General features: G+C 38.1%; 1 protein-coding gene across 3 annotated transcripts in view; it reads left to right on the forward strand.

Annotated features, from left to right (window-relative positions):
* PPP1R9A (protein phosphatase 1 regulatory subunit 9A) overlaps window positions 1–17,356 on the forward strand; it is a 131,497-nt gene that overhangs the window by 88,398 nt on the left and 25,743 nt on the right. For all 3 annotated transcript variants that reach the window (XR_007776756.1, XM_050970493.1, XM_050970494.1), the window contains exons 7-11: window positions 7,030–7,185; window positions 12,576–12,629; window positions 14,476–14,705; window positions 16,054–16,150; window positions 16,282–16,453. Coding sequence is in view for 2 of the 3 variants with exons in the window: in XM_050970493.1 (XP_050826450.1) it covers window positions 7,030–7,185; window positions 12,576–12,629; window positions 14,476–14,705; window positions 16,054–16,150; window positions 16,282–16,453 (709 nt within the window). In the remaining variant the exon portion in view is untranslated. The remainder of the gene's footprint in view (window positions 1–7,029; window positions 7,186–12,575; window positions 12,630–14,475; window positions 14,706–16,053; window positions 16,151–16,281; window positions 16,454–17,356) is intronic.

The raw sequence follows: 17,356 nt of genomic DNA on the forward strand, positions 1-17,356 counted from the left end.
CACAGAAACATGCAAGTCTCCAAACTTCTCTTTAGTCTAGAATTAAATTCAAGAGAAGTTTCTTGAAGGAACTCTCTTAAAGTCTCTTCAAAAACAAAATGGAACAACTAGGCTTTGGGAAAAGAGACTTCCACAGCATGCTGTAGATGTCAGGGTTTGAAGACTTTCAATACCATTTTATGGTGAGCATAGTCTGATTGCTCTCATACTGTGAAAGGCAAGAGAGGGGTGTCCTAAATGCCTGATGGTCAGATCTTTCTCATTGTGTACTGTCATGTAAAGGGGTGTGTGGCTGACCTGTGTGAGTGATTGATACATTACACCTTTTATCTGTGGGACACATCCGCCTGCAAAAAAATCTCAAATGTTTGTGTTTCTTGCCTTCATGCACCACACAGGTGGGATTAATCAAGACCTGGCAATAAAGAAAATGTTGTTAAACCCCTGTTGATCAATTCTGATCCGGGTAGTACTTCAGCCTTCAGTAGGGATTGTTGCTGTGAAGGTGCTGACAGTGACACTGTCACACTGATGGCCATGCAAGTATTTCCCTGTACAGTACTGGAAGAGGACAGGGATGAGTAGGTATGAGTAGGTATCAGGTGCTTTTTGTGGTATCTTGTCCTTGCAATTTGGTGGTTACAAACTCTTAGGTCCTGTTCACTGCATAATTTTTTCACAAAAGATACTAAATTCACAAAGTGTTTCTGTTGGTAGTGCTTTGGATCATAGAGAGAAAATAAAATTGGGCAAGTTTTTCCCAGATTTTTCCATAATTAAGAGAGCTAAAGGTATCTTTTCTTATTCTAGCACTACAGTGAGGATGGTGACCATCTCTGTCACTATGACATGATTTTTGGCAATGACCTTTGGAGTGCAGAGGAGAGTTTTGTGTTGCATATGAGGAAAGGAGGAAGAAAGGAAAAGACATCTACCAGGAGAGATCTAGATGATCTCATCAATTATCTCTTTTGGAAGGAGAAATAATTAGGCCTGAGAACATATGCAGTTCTTAAAAACTACATTGGGATCATTGAAGGTCATACCCATTTCCTGCTTGATGCCATGTATATATTTGAGACATGGGTGATAAACATTTTCAGAATAAATGCTGGGGTTTAGTTACTAAGGTATGCAGTGTAACATGTTCCCTTTCTTAATTACGAGACTTACCAGAAATAGATTTTATTGAGAACCTGCAGTAATCTGAATATTACTCTTCTTTAGCCACCTGACTGTGCTATCCAGGTCTACTCACATAGCTTGAACCATTTCCAGACGACTGCCATGATGTAAACTGTGATCTAATGCACATTAGCCACAGTTCAAAGATATTTTTGGTCACCACAAGCACTTCTGCTCCATTTACTGTCAAATATGAGCATTACTTCTTTGAGCATACCTTGCTCTGTGTGGACAAGTCTGGCTGGGTTTATGTTGCTGCCAGACACCACCACCAGCCCTACATTCTTTGGCTCTGGTAAGCAGAGCACCTTTTGGGCAAAAAAATCTCAGTTTGCACTGGCTGAATGAATATCTACAAGTGTACAAAAACCACTACTATCCTTGTGAGTCTTTGTCATCAAAGGGAATAGTGACTCTGAAGGCTTAGAGTTCAGGAGCATTTGGATTGCCAGTGTAAGGAGTTTGGCATTGAGGCAGCTCAGAATTACACAAGTTGCTCCGTCTCAGATCTGTCAAGCCATCCTCTTCATTTTCCTTCACCATTAAAATATGGTACCATGGATCTCCAGGTGCTGCATAAATAAAAAAGAAAATGATCTTGAGACTTCCAAATTCTGAGACTTCTACAAAGACAGCAATAACATTTTAAGTTTTCCAGAGCAGGAAGTCAGTGATCTTGTTTGAGTCCTGCAGTCATGGCACATGACTTGTGTTTGTCAGAGGTGGTTAAACCACAGGAAGAGAACGTGTGCCATGCGTGTGCAAGTTCTGATGTTTTATCTTGCTGTGTCACCAGCTGGCTGGATTTCCTCTGTTTTGGAGCTTCTGAAAGTCTTCATAGCCCAAGGAGTCTGTAGGTATTTTAGAAGGATCCAAGTTATTTTAAAAAGCAGTATTCTGAGACAGTTTTGGTTTCTGCCAGCTAGTGGGCAGTGGACTTGAGTTGGATACTAAATTTAGAGATGCAGTGTTAGCCTACTACCTTCTCATTCCATTGCCTTGCAGGAATGTTGCCTGACAGCTATTTGTTGGGTAAGATTTACACTAATACATAGTGCTTCTAAAATACATATCATTTACTGTGTAAGTAATACTGACAACTCATCATTTGCTGTATAAATGCCCTGCATCCCTGCATTTCAGAATCTGCTGTTACCATGGGCTGCAGGTTATCACAGGGCTGCTGGATGCTTTCAGATGCTCCTTCATTTAAGTTTTTGCATGGGAACATAAAGCCCTGGTGCAGAACTGATAAACATGAAAAGGAAATGGATGTCCACAGTGGAGTCCATGCAAAGTGTGCATCAGCTCACAATTTGTTGTTAAGCTCCCACAAGCCAAGCACTTGAGCCAGTAGTATCAGCTGTTTCTCAAGTGGTACGTAAAATAGGCAGCACTGGCATTTCCTAGTGAGTTTGTGCTAATCACAGTAAAGCTGGGAGGGTATGTTGCCTCTAGATAGCCTGCTGCAGAGTTCGCTCATCACCAGTTTGTCTAGCTTCCTAAAATCCCTCATCCTTTTAATTTGTAGCATCCTGTTGGAAAATAAAACTCGAAGGCTTTGAAGTAGGTGCTGTCTTTGTATTTCCTACTTAGTGTGCTAAGTATGACCTGAATCTGTATCCTTGACTGAAACCTTTTGAATTCCCTGTGTTAACATAGTGTTCTGTGCATATGAGTCAAATTCTGACATTTCTTGGAATTCTGATTTGGACTTGGTATTATCTTCTTCATGTTCTACAGCAAATGACAAAAGTCACATAAAGCAGGTGACCTGTTCCCCAGAAGGCTGCATGGGGTGATGCAAAATGTGAAATGAATAATATATTGCAGGATTCTGTTCACTCTGTGGCCACAGACAAGTAGTTAAATGCAAGTGATGTTTTATAATATCACTAATAGTCAAACTAAGATTTTTTTCATTTTAAATTCTCATTCATTAGGACATGCTTGAGAGCAAAGCAACATTTAAAACCATTGAAGAAAATCTTGACAATCTTGACACATGGAAAAAAAAAGTGGCAGTACGCTTAAATATCTTAACACCCAAAGAGTACATTTTTTAAACCAAATCTTTCAGACAGTACATTTTTTCCAACATTATTAATATGATACATTCCTGTAAAAGCAATGATTAATACTATGCCATTATGTTTTTCTTCACTCTTTTGAAAGAATTAAATATGAGCCATCAAAGGAAAAATCAGATGAAGAGATGGGCTTGAGTTATTTTAATAGTTCTTCAAATGGTGCTCCCTGATTGTGGGAGAGTTTCAGCAGGAACAAAAGGTGTAGCTTGATGCAGCCTTTGTTATGGTGATTTGGGGATGGTCTGTCTGCATTATTCTGGCTGGTGCTGCAGCTCCTTCTTTATGGTTGGGAGTGTTAGGCACATTTCAGAAATTTACTTTTAAGGCAGTTAAACAATGCAGGTAACTCATTTTCCCTTTAGAAGTGGAAAATTGCAGCTCATGTTGATAATTTCATGCTATTAGCTGTGATTGCATATGGCAAAATGGAATGGCTGATATCAGAAGTTATTGCTTTGGATGGGATGAGCTTAAGCCCTAAGTGCTACTGAAGTGAGAAACAGGGCTTTTACATGGATGAATTCTGCTCACCAACACAGAATGAAGGGTCTAAGATTTTCCTTTAAGAGCAGGGACATTTTCATTGGCTATAGAGTTAATAATATTATTGCTATTGCTGGATAAGGAAACAAAATGTATTGCAGCGAACTTCAGGGAGTTACAATGACAACTCTTACCTCACAGGACTTTGTTATTTGAAGTAAGACAACTTTTTTTCTGTGCCTTACTGCTCCTTATAAAATAGTGAATTTCACATTCTAGCTAACTGGCACAGTGTGTGAACAACTACTGTCTGATAGTTTCATTTGCAGCAGAAGTCATCAGAGAGAATTCTTTCAGGGAAAGTATGTTTCATGTAGTTTATGATGTATATTTCTTCAATGTACACATTCGTTCTTTTGAACCTGTAATTTGTTTTCCATATGACTGTAAGATGAAATCCCTTTATTTTGAAGACAAAAGCAAAAGTCCCATTTATTTCTGTGTTCTGTAATGTGTTCTTGACGTCCTGGTGTCTTGTTTACTTGAGCTGCGCTTTGCTTTGACAGCTACTTTTTTCATTAATTGAAGCAAAAATTACTGTGCTCATTGACACTCATTATGTACAATTTGAAGCAAGATTTTCCTTTGTGTTCATTTGTAGCTGCCTGATGTTCCTCTTCAAACATTCTGGCTCCTGAGGCCGGTAGAATATTGTCTGCTCTTGAATTTTTCCCCAATAATTTACTCCTTCATGTGTGTTCATTTTTCTTTTTGTATTCAGTACTTCTTTTTAGCTTAAGTCTTTGGAGAAATCAGCTTTAACTAAATTCATCTGTCTTATTCCTTTGCTAAAATCAGTAAATGTAATTGGGATTTTGTATTAATGTATTTCTTTAAAATGCACATGTAACTGAGCCAGGTCTGTTTTGTTTTACATAAGCAGGGCATGAGTTTACTGGTTAATGATCCTGTTTCTGCTTCCTCTTTACATGCTTCAGAGATTTCCTTGCCACTGCTGATGGGCCCACCAGGATTTTTTTAATGCAGAAATTAGGGTTGGGTATTACCTTATTTGTTTCAGGGATAATGACTGCAAAATGGAAAGTACATGGACTGTTAGTATTTTGTCCCCACAAAAATTAACTTCTCTGAAATCTCAGTGTGATTTTAAGAGTTAGTCTTTCTGCTTGTGGTTGCCCTGATGATGTGTGAAGGTGGCATAACATTATATGAAAGAGTCAGGAGAGTTAGCAGCCAAATTTTCAGTTTAGACAGCTAGTGCACATAGCCAGGGGCAATAAAATAGAAACTAAATAATAAAGAAGTTACTACAGGTGTAGTGTAACAGCAGGTTTTTTGTGTGTGTGCATAAGATCTAGACATACACAATGACAATTTCAAGTGTTGCTTTGTTTAGCTATAGGGCCTACATGCCTGAAAACTCCAGTGAGATGGACTATGTATTTTTTACTTCTCTTAAATAAAGAAAGAAGAAGCAAAAACAGCTGTTAGCCTTTTTTTTTTTTTTTTTGTAGAAGACTATTGAGATTCTTAGGCATATATGCTTAGTGGGCATGAAGTGTATAAAATGAATGATTACTGTTTATTTCATTGGAGAATATGTTACAATTTATAAGGGCAGCAATAACTCACCAAAAAAGTCCTTGCTTTACAGTGACTATTTTAAAGTATGGATGTGCATGTTGGTGATTTACTTTCTTTTTAGTAGTTCTTTCAACATCATAAAATTTTACTATACTATTTTATGCTTCCTATGTGTTTTGGCTTTGTTTTTTAAAACTTCAGTTAAAAAAAGAGGAATGTAGGATGTAGGTTTTTCATGATCTTTAAAGGTTCCTTTTAACCCAAACCATTCTATGTTTCTATTTGCTGTCTGTGTGTCCTGTCCACCTAGAGTCAACATCTTGCATGTACTACTTTTTAGTTTAGAGAGATTCACATAACACTAAACAACAGCTGAGAAACTGAATTAAGGTAGGAAGCTGAGGTCTGAACTGTTCTTCAAACATCTGAGTTCTTACCTCTTGTTTTGAAAAGTCCTTTTGTAAAAAAAATTACACTAATAGATAATTTTAGCACTATGGGGAATATGCTTCTGATAATAGTATTATGTTTCTTCATCTCAGGAACTGAAATCTCATGAAGAAAAACTTTGAATAGTTTTGTCAAAATGTTGGTGGTGTTACTGTATAAACATGAAAAAGACTGCGCTGGTCCCCCCGCCCTTCCTTTTCCATGTATTTATTTAGTCCCAAGCCTTATAAATCCAGATGTGGTCCTGAGGGAAGTGTTTGCTTTATAATGTGTTTGCACAGTCATCTGCAAGCCAGCAGGCTGTTTGTGATCTGTGCACGCTGTACTCCAGCTTCCAGAGGGAGCCCTGCAGGAGCAAGGTGGTACCATTCACCTCAGGGATGGGGAGAGATGAGCACAGATGTGTGTGCAAAAGACTGAGTGGGCAGCTTGGGGTTCAATACTTCAAGCTTTTTCTTTTCAACACCGTTGGTTTGTTTTATTTTGTTTGTTTTTGAGATACTGACTGCAGCTTAGGAGTTTTCAAAATTCTATTTTGTCAGCAAATTGCACCTCATAGTTTATCTTCACAAGGAACACCCACATTTATTGCTCCAAACTAGTTCAGAGCAGCTCCTTATTCAAAGTGAAAATTGAGTAAATTCTGGCTTCAGACTGAACTTGTCTCTGACACTTGGTTTCTTTTTTCCACTGTTGTCTTTCTGCGTGGGTGTGACTTTTCTATCACTAATTTGTTTATAAAGAGCAAACCAATGAATTTTCAAATTCAGCATGGAATATCACTGGAGAAGTGCTTCATCCAGATCACTTTACTAACAACTAATCAAGATCCCGTTGGTTGTATTCTGCTTTTTTTTTTTCCTGTTTGGAAAAGATTCATTGTTAAATCTGAAATTAATTTGGAGGGTTTTTCCAGTGGAGAAGAGGTCTCACTTGGAAAAGGATGACACCATCAAAATACAGAGCCAGTAATGCTTGAGAACTGAATGATTAGTGCTTAAGATACTGTGTTCTCTTCTCTCTTAATGTACTGTAATACTGCTGTGGAGTTCTATTTTGTTTGGTAGAATTCATCAGTACTGGGGTTGTAGCTAAAGGCAAAGATAACCTTTTTTGTATGCAGAATGCTGTGATTGCACAGTATCTTAGTTACTCTTTGAATAGTCTCTGCATAATAAGAGGATAACTGGAATTTCTTAAATGCTATAAAATTAAGACAGGGGAATATGCTACAGATGAAGAAGATGAAGACATGGGACCTGTCCTTCCAGGAGGTGACATGGCTATTGAAGTGTTCGATCTCCCTGAAAATGATGACATGTTCTCCCCCAGTGATGTGGACACCAGCAAACTTGCTCACAAATTCAAAGAAGTAAGTTATACATCAGAAAATACTCCTGAAATACATCACTGAACCAGATTTCTGATTATCTCAGTGCTTGGGTTTTTTCTCTTGAAAACTGGAGTGGTTTTTAGCTTTTCATATGTTTAGTACTTTGAAATGACTCAAAAAATTTTGCTTGAAAGAAGTAGAACTGGCCTTTGAAGATATTTTGGCATCAGCTTTCAGGTGAGTGTTGTATTGATGAGGGCAGTTTATAAATTTACTTTTCAGTACAGAAGCTACTCTGCCTCAGCACTTAGTTTGACCACATAGACAAAGTGCAAGTTCATTCATGACTAGCAGGGTGCTGGGTTTTGGGGTTGGGGTTTTTTGGCTCGGTTTGCTTTGTTTTGCTTTGTTTTTTTAAGATTCCAATAAAAGGTGATTGGGAAAACCAAACAACAAATGTTAAATTTCAGTGAAGAGAGACATGTGAGACTCATCCTATGCCATTCCACATAAACTCATCAGTGTACAGCCATGTCATGTGTTTGGCCATGTGTTTAGAAAGATGCTCTATTAGGGAAGCAGCCATACTTCAAGATGGTATTTTACCAAAGTTTTATCAAAACTATGCCAAGTTTTTGGTTAGGGAGTGTAGCATCCACCTGTACTAACTGTGGTGTTCATTGTGGTCATTGAATTAATATAATTTCACATACCAAAGTATGGAGGGACATTTCTTCTGTATTTTAGGCTGTGTGCTTTTGATGTGGCTTCTTTTTAAGCTTTCCTGAATTCTCATGCAAATAAAGACATGAAACAATGGATGTAACTGAGCTTATAGTAATGGGCTGAGTGATGGCAGTAAAGAACTTTTTTTTTTTAAACACAGGAAGATGGAAAGGTTGAAAGTAGGCAGAACCTCATAAGAGATTTAAGCAGCAGAACCTGGGCCCAGATAGGAGTATTAAAATACCAGGACTCCTTTTTTTATCCTTCTCCACTTATCCTCTTGCCTTCACTCTAACCAGATATTTCATCTTGTATAAATTCATTGTTACTACCACCTAGTGAGAGTCAGGTGTGCAAAGTAATCAGTCAGTGATTACAACCAGTCTCCCTTTTCTGCTGATAGCCCTCACAGCCTTTGGGTGCCTACTGTTATTCATTGTTGGTTCCTGAAAGTTTTTTACGTTACTTATGATTTTCTCACTCCATATTTTGAGTTTCATGCTCTTACACAAATCAGCAGAACATTTTACTTCATTTTCTAATACTTTGCATCATACATAAAAAACAGTCTCAAAGTGGTGGGAAGATGCTACCATGCTCCGTGTGCCAGCGAGTTTTCCAAGGCTGTGCTTAAACTCAGGTGCAGTGATGGGCAAGACACTCACCTTTGAATAAACCACCGTTAAATTTGTTCTTGAAAACAGTTTCCAAAAACTCAGGCTACTGCCAGACTTGAGCTTGCCCAGAGTGATTTGAAGTTATTTGCAGACCTATCTTCTGTAATGGCCTTAAAACGCTGTTTTAGAGCCCAGAGGAAGGTACTTTGGGATCCTTGAGTGTAAGTGTAGATGAGAGCCTGCGAAGAAAACATGAAATGCTCCTGCCTAAGAGTGGGCTCTTTCAGCAGCCCACGCAGTTGCTGCTGTTCTGAGCACACCACTTTTGTTTCACGGATTGTCTTCAAGAGCACACAGCTGCGTTTTGTTGGCTGATGCCGAGTGAGTACATGTATTTTTCTTGGTATTTGCCCTGAATTCTTTCAACACTGGAGGACTTGTTCATGATCACACTGCACAAGCCCACACAGTGTTTTCTGGAATTGTATTTAAAGAATAACTGTTCTTTCTTGTTCTTACTCCAGAGATTAATGAAAGTATTAAGCAAATGGGTAGGACATAATCTTTAAGCATAATAGTTTGACCTAATTAGTTGAATTCAGTCTTTGCAACAAAAATCATGTTCCCATACTCTGAGAGCATTTTTATTTAAAATGCCTTGCTTTTGGAATGAAAGTCAGAAGAGAGATGGGCATTCCTGGGTGAATCACGGTACTTTTGAAAGTCTTGTTTTCCTGGCTGTAAAGCAGGAAAAATAGAACTGATTTTTCTTAATTGCTTTGAGAGAAAGAGCTAGAAACTTTATTTTAGCTGTGATGATTGAAGAGAGACAAGATCTATAAGGAGAAGGGACATTTATGTAAGAATTCATTATTTCATATTTTAATGAAATATATGAAGAATGGATGATCATTATATGCAAAAATATATAATGGTTGTGTAAAAATTGTCATGGTGATTATTAGATTCTCTTGCATGCTTTCCTTCCCAGTGTTATCCTGGTATTTTAACATTTGCTAGATTTTCATCCCATTCTGCCTTTTCCAATCTTGATGAATTCAATCCATTTTCTCTCTAAAAGTTACCTTTTATAAGAAATTTTATTGTTTTGTAGAAAATTAATCAGCTTTTCAAGACATACTTGAATAGGAAATATGCCAAAAATTACTCAAAATGTCTTTGTTAAAGTGAAGCCTTTACAATTTAATACTGACTTAAAAGCCAAAAAAAAATACAACATACTATCTGCCAAGAATTTGTCTGGCATTAAATAGGACATGGAATAAAGATTTCTGGTCCCCTGTTAGTAAACTTGCTTAAAAAATTTTAGCTATGGAGTCCAGATTTTCTTGCCAAATAGTTGACCTTGCCTGTTGTTTAGTCTAACCTATAAATGTGTTAGCATTTCCCATCTATTCTACAACCATAATTAATTCTTAAAAAAAAAAAGAAAGTATATATCCAGCTACACATTTTCTGTTAAGAAGAAAAGTGGCTCCTTTCTTCTGCCTCAGTGAGATCTGCTGTACCATGTACTGATTCAATGATCTGACTGGGTACTCAGTATTTATTTTTTTTAACTTAAGAACAGAGAGCACAAAAATAACTGTTAAAAACCATCTGTACCTGGGCAGATTGTCATTTATGCAACAATTTGGAGTTTATTTGTATGTAATAATGAGCTCCGTATGGGTTTGTGGGGTTTCAGAAGAGATGGGAGTGGACTGTCAGCAGGCAGCCTAAGGCTTTGAGTCTTGGCTTTTTGATGTCATTATTAAGTCTGAAAAGGGGAAAAATCTAGCTCATCCATTATTCCCCTGATTTTAACTCGTCCCAGAACAGTGTCGCAGAACTAAGCAAAGGTTAGGCATTTCATAAACACCATGATCTTTTGAGATGGTTCTTTAATAATTTTTCACTATTAACAGGAGTGCAGTGGGGAGAAAAACCAGTTCTTAATCTCTTAAAATTGTAGATCAGAGGTTGGAATGACTGAGCTCAAAAATTGCGAGTAACCTCTTGCAAATGCTAATTGAAATATCTCCTTTTTTGCCCTCTAATATGTGTATAAAAAGGTGTATGTCCTTCTCAGCTTCCTGGCCTTCTAGGTGCAGTAGCTTCACTGGCAACTTCTTGCCATTAGACCAGCTCCAGGGCTGCCAAGTGCCCTGTTCCCAGCTGCACTGGCACCTCTCCATCCTGGAGCAGTAGCCCTGCCCCCCTGTGGCACTTGCTCAGGAGCCCCATGATCCCAGGGTCACCTATGTCTCTGCAAGCTGCTGTAGGCAGTTCATTTCATTTGAAATTAAATCTTGCCTCTGCTCTCACTGAGCACAGGAAGAGTTGTAACACTTTTCCGTGCAAAGTTAAAAAGTGAGCGTAAGTAACAGATGAGTGTGGACAGTAGAAGTTCTTACAGTCTCTTCTGGAAACCATGACCAAGAAATGAGTGTTGGAAAGAAGATTCCTAAATGGTGAATGGGTGGCTCCTTTCTTCTGTCCAGCATAAATTGAGGAATTCTCAACCTTAAAGAACTAGGTTTATTTGGTAGATTAATTGAGGCTGATTTGCAGACCAAACTGTATCTGAGAATGTGCATTTCCTGTGCCACAAGAAGGGGCATTCAAGAGACTTCATGTAAAGGGAATTTCTAAATTGGTTTCAGATTTTTCAGAGATACTTGTACTGGTCAGCTCAGTGATAGCTCTGTTACTTTGAAAATTATTCCTCTCTCCCAGAAAAACTTCTCCTTTGATTAATTTGCACATTTTCTTACTAAAAGCTGGTTCTTCAAGAATGTAGCCACTGCTTCACCAGAGATGTTAGTTTCTGGTTCAGTACAGCAATCTCATATACTCTATTAGCTCACATAAACTATTCCCAAAAGCTCATGTTTGTCTTGTAAGAGAAGTGACCTGCATGTAAAACATGCTTTTCCATAGTGATTCCTTCTATTCATAAATAATGGACAATGCCTTATCTCCAGTGCTGGCTCAGGCTGTAATTCACTTTTTGACCTTGCCCTCAGCTCCACACCCAACGAGTCATGGATTCAGTGTGAGGTTTTGGGGTCTGTCAGTAGTTTGTCCATGCTGCCTGCTTTAAATAGTACAGCAGCAGGGCTTGGGGTGCAGGCCAGTACTGGGTACATGTCTGTGATCATTTCTGTTTGGATTAGGGCTATGTGTTGGAGCTGTGGTTCAGTTTGTACTTCAGAGCGTTCCTGGAGCCTGTGAGTAGCAGACCTTTGTGGTAAAACTAAAGGAGTTTCAGGACATTGCCTAATACACTTAGAGTAGTAGACTGAGCTGGCTGTTCACTCTACAGGAACAGACTAATGTAGGTTAGTACAGAAGAATTCCCAGAGCAGGTGTGCAGGTGGGAGCCAGGTCCTCCACACCAACCCTTTCCGTGTGCAGATTCCCTGTTGTTGTGGCTGCTTGGTGATGTAACTACAACCTTTAGCACACTGCCTGGGCTGTTAATCTGCTTGCAATCGCTTTGTTGCTTGAATGCTGTTGCTGTTATTTACAGTTTCCCTGTGTAACTGCCCTCAACTGAGATTAGCTGGCATGTTCAGAGTAACTCCAGCTATTGGTGAAAGATAGCATCAGTTTACCTTTCTTCTTGCATGAAATAAATGTGTGGAATCTTCCCTCAAGGTTTTCCTGACTTCTTGAGATGTTAAATCACTTATTTCCACATATGCCTATTTGTAATGTGCCTGCTTTAATCAGTGCAGTGGCACTTTCAGCACTGGGATGTATTTCACATTCGCATCAGAGGAGAGCAAAGCCCAGCAGGATAACATCTAATTTTTTTAAACATAAGACATTTGGTTTTGCTAAACAGATTGGATGTTCTGATTTGAAATTATGAGTGGTTAGACGGCATCCTATCTTTAATTAGGTTGCACAGACTGAGTCATTTTGCAAGCTAGACATTTTAATTTACAATCTACTGCACTGCAGCACTCTTCGGGGCCTTCTGCTATGTAATAAGGTATTCAACTTGCAGCACAGGCTTTAAAAATACCGGAGTACTCTCTGTGACTTCACTTGTTTATTTTATGTTTTCAATTCTAGTTGCAAATCAAACATGCAGTTACAGAAGCTGAAATTCAGAAGCTGAAGACAAAGGTAAGAATCAATATATGGTTAATACATAATGTTTTTTTCTTCATGCAAAATCAGATCTGAAGATGTATCTTTATGTGGGTGGAGAAGTCACCATCCTTATTAAAGGCTGATTAAGGAGCACAGTGGCTCAGCTAAATCTTGTCTTGGTGTCTATACTTTATTCCAAGCTTCGAGTAAAAATCTTAAGTGCTGCTATTAAAAGAAAGTGCCAACTTTTGTAGCTTCAATTAAACATATGTTTTAAGGGGTATCATAATGACTAAATGGCAGATTGCTAGCTTTAAAATTCTGGTGCATTTTTTCAGGTTTTAAAATTATATTTGGATTGAATGTTCAAGTTGAAGTTAGTAGGTTTTTATTTACAAGTGATGTTAAAGTATCCCTGTGCTACTTTCCAATATTGACATTTTTAAAAACCTGATTTGTTTAAAGGTACTTAATAGAAATTATTTTTATATACAGAAGAAAAAGTGTTGTTTCATATTCTTGCAGTTCTCTTTAAAAGATAGTCTAGGAGGGAAAAATAGGATCAGTTTAAAAGAAAACATTATCTCACAATCAGTTGCTAGTTAATAAATAAATTTGCTATAGCAATAAAAAAGAATTGGGTATTTTTTGTAGTAGGGTAACCTTTATGGGAACCTAACTGATTATTCAGTTGTTCAGCAATACTAGGTTTTATAATGACATCCTTCTCTTTGAGTCTGAGTATATTATAAAGGAAATAAAAATAAGAAAAAGAGAAAAATGTACTTCAGGAAAATATTTTAGTTTAATATTTCTTTCCAGCAGCTTTTACACTCACTATTATTTTGTATTTTGCATAGTGTTTATCAAATCTGCATAAATTACTGTTGAAAAAAATAATCAGAGTGCAACTGTTTTCTGTAAGGACAATTTCTGTTGTCCTGTTTCAGTCCAGAAGGTCAAAAATTTTTTCTTCCTCTGCTTTCCAGTTCAAATCTAGCAATTGGAGCCACACAGTCGATCCCTTGGGATTGTGCCAAGGCCCATTGACTTGATGGCATCAATGTGTGGGTGTAAACATTCCTCTGTGCATATCCATTTGCAAAATTAGGGTTAATGTGCCTTTTAGTGTTGGACCTTTTTACCTCATCTTTTCAGTAGAGCTGAAGAAAATGTGACTCATTTAGGTATATTACTAATAAAACTGCAAACAAGTTAATTTTTTTGGTCTGTATCATCCATAATGCTAGCAGAACTGCCTAGAGCAAATTAAGAACTCTTGATAAATAAACAGGGATGTTAAGGCATTTTTTGTTTACTAAATTATAGGAACTAAATCCCACAAGGGGCTGTATAACCCTACCCTTATCCAGCACCAAACGCTGAAACCTGCAGGTAGCATCAGTTAGCAAATGAGAACACTAAAACCAACCAAAAAAAAAAATCTGGAAATCAGATTCCCCTTTCCCAAAATAAGAAATGTCATCATCTTCTGAAAGCCTGTAAATGCTTTATAGCACCTGAGTCACATGCACAAAGCAAAATGCATCCCATGTGCTGGCTGATTAACGCTGCAGTTTGTCTGGGTACTCCACTGTTGACATTTTTAAATGTCAGCCAGTCAAATAGGTTAGTATAACCCAGAGAATCATAGAGGCTGCACTGGAACACTGAGCAAAAACTGTGCTTGGTTTTATGAGGAAGAATAATACATGTATCAGCCTGTTTTCTTTGTCCTGGAACACTCTTCCCACTCATAGCATATTTCTATCGTAGTTACTGATTTACTGATTCTCTCTATTTGTGATTGAATTAAGCCTGAACTATTAGGCTGCACTTTGCAGCTTCTTACGGACTGCATCTCCACTCCTTTGTTCAGCTGCAGGCTGCTGAGAATGAGAAGGTGAGGTGGGAATTGGAGAAGACCCAACTCCAGCAGAACATTGAGGAGAATAAGGAAAGGATGATGAAATTAGAGAGTTATTGGATTGAGGCACAAACCCTGTGTCACACAGTGAATGAGCACCTCAAGGAGACGCAAAGCCAGTATCAGGCTCTGGAGAAGAAATATAACAAGGCAAAGAAATTAATCAAGGATTTTCAGCAAAAGTAAGCAACTACACCAGGCTCACCAAATGACTTAGTGGCCAGTTAGAAAACTTGTATGTGATATATTTTGAAATATGAAACCCACTGTTAAATACCTGTAAGGTAAATACTGTTTTCCACTTTTTTATTCATGAAGAGCATGGACTCTTTCTAATATGGAAAAATACTAGTATTCAAGCTGTAGTCATGCTGTACCTAAATAAAGACTTAGTCTGTAATATTTCAGGTTGGTATGTTTCAGAATTAGGAGATAGCTCGATGTAATTGCAAACAACTAAGAGTGATCACAGTAAAGCATTTGATTAGCAAAGTTTGCAGCAATTTATATGGGTATTGTATCAGCTAGATTCATTCCTGCTGTGTACTAATGTAACATCAAAAAGAGTGCTGTTTTGTTGCATTTTACATTTAATTTTTCTTCTTCTTGTAGATGCCAAGAATGTTTGAGCTGAGTTGAGCTAACTGACGATTTCCCAGCCCCCTCTGTTTCATGTGATCCCCTCTCCCTGGTGGCTAGCAAGAATAATAACATCTTACATTTCTATAACAGCTTCCATTCCCGTTATTTTTTTTTTTTTTTTTTTTGCAGCAGCAGCTTTTTTCATTTTCTGCTGAAATACACTTATTTAAAGAGGAAAACTCAAAGACATACAGCAATGTCAAGTGATAACTGGGATTACAGAAATTAATATCCCGTCCCATTAAAAAGGCAGTTAGATTATCAAAATATTACCTATTTTGGAATTTTGTGACTGTTCCAAGACTAGTTTGTGTCCTGTGTGCTTTCCATAACAAATTTCTTTGATATTCAAAATAAACAGACAGGGCAAGTTACTAGAATGAGTTTGGATAGCTTTCCATTGACATTCTGCTGTATATTAGTAAAAGATCTAGTCAGTTGTTTTTAAATACTTCAGACTCCTTCACTGACGTGACATATTTCCATTAGCAAAATTCAGTTTGTGTCTGCAAACTTACAGGCTGTCCATTCTGTGAAGGAGCACAGTCATATTCTAGTAAAACAGAGACTTTGCTCTATGTCCTAGAACAGAGAGCAGCATAAACTAAGCTACGTTGGTTTTATTGTAAGATTCTATTGTTGATTATTAGTAAGAACTGAGATTTTTTTTTCCAGATAAGTTGCTCTTGCCATTTTTATATTATTGCCTGGCATATTCACTTAGACTAATTGATTAGGGTTTTGTCCTGATTACAGTTTCATAGTTCTTACTAAGTGAGTAATAAATTATTTGATAAGGACAGATTTTTCTGATGAGCGGCAAAACTTTTTTTTTTCCCTCTTGATTGCTTTGATGACAGCAAATACATCTTTTTTTTCCCCCCTAAGAGAACTTGACTTCATCAAACGCCAGGAAGCTGAACGCAAGAAAATAGAAGATTTGGAGAAAGCACACCTTGTAGAGGTTCAAGGTTTACAAGCTCGTGTGAGTAGCATTTCCTCTTATATTTGAAGAATGAGAAAATTCTGTGTGATATTCTGGAAAAACAACATCTCTAATGGGGAGGGTGTATGGGGGTGAATATTTTTGGTAATATTGCGTTGCACTTCTTTCAGATACAAGACTTGGAAGCAGAAGTTTTCAGGCTAATGAAACAAAATGGAAGCCAGGTTAACAATAACAACAACATTTTTGAAAGGCAGACATCTTTTGGAGAAGTTTCTAGAGGAGATCCAGTGGAAAATCTAGATACTAAGCAAGTGACCTGCTTGGATGGCTTAAATCAAGGTTTGTTTGAACCAAACCATAACTCCTATGAACCACAGAATCATAGAATGATTTGGGTTGGAAGTACCTTAAAGATCATTTAGTTCCAATCCCCCTGCCATGGGCAGGGACACCTTTCACTAGACCAGGTTGCTCAAAGCTGCCTCCAGCCTGGCCTTGAACACTTCCATGGATGGGGCAGCCACAGCCTCTCTGGGCAGCCTGTTCCAGTGTCTCACCACCCTCACAGTAAAGAATTCCTTCCACATTTCTAACCTAAATGTCCCTTCTTCCAGCATGAGCCATTACTCCTTGTCCTGTCACTACAGTTCCTGACACAGAGTCCCTCTCTGCCTTCCCTGTAGGGCCCCTTCAGATGCTGGGGGGTGCTATGAGGTCTCTGCACAACCTTCTCTTTTCCAGGCTGAACAGCCCCAACTCTCTCAGCCTGTCTTCATGGGGAGGTGCTCCTGTCCCCCTATCAACATTGTGGTCTTCCTGTAGACTTGATCCAACAGTTCCATGTCCTTCTTAGGCTTGAGTCCCAGAGCTGGATGCAGCGCTCCAGGTGGGGTCTCATGAGAGCAGAGGGGCAGAATCACCTCCTTTGAGGTGGCACCCTGCTTTTGATGAAGCCCAGGATTCCTAGAAACTGAAACATTTTTCATTTCTCTGTTGAAAAAAAAAAGCAATACATTATGAAATAAATTCATTTCTAGCAAGCACAGAGGTGTTTTATTAATATTGATATTTTAGCAGTCATTTCAAGTGTGGACACCAACAATATTGCCTTACAAAGAAATCAATATGAATTATATTTTTAACAAGGTATGTGTATAAAAAAGAGCTAGTCCTGCTGAAATGGTATTAGGTGATATGCAGACCTTGTGCAGTTGGTTTCCACAAATCTTGACTGGCATGTTT

This window comes from Serinus canaria, chromosome 2 (assembly GCF_022539315.1).
Source record: "Serinus canaria isolate serCan28SL12 chromosome 2, serCan2020, whole genome shotgun sequence".
Taxonomy (NCBI): domain Eukaryota; kingdom Metazoa; phylum Chordata; class Aves; order Passeriformes; family Fringillidae; genus Serinus; species Serinus canaria.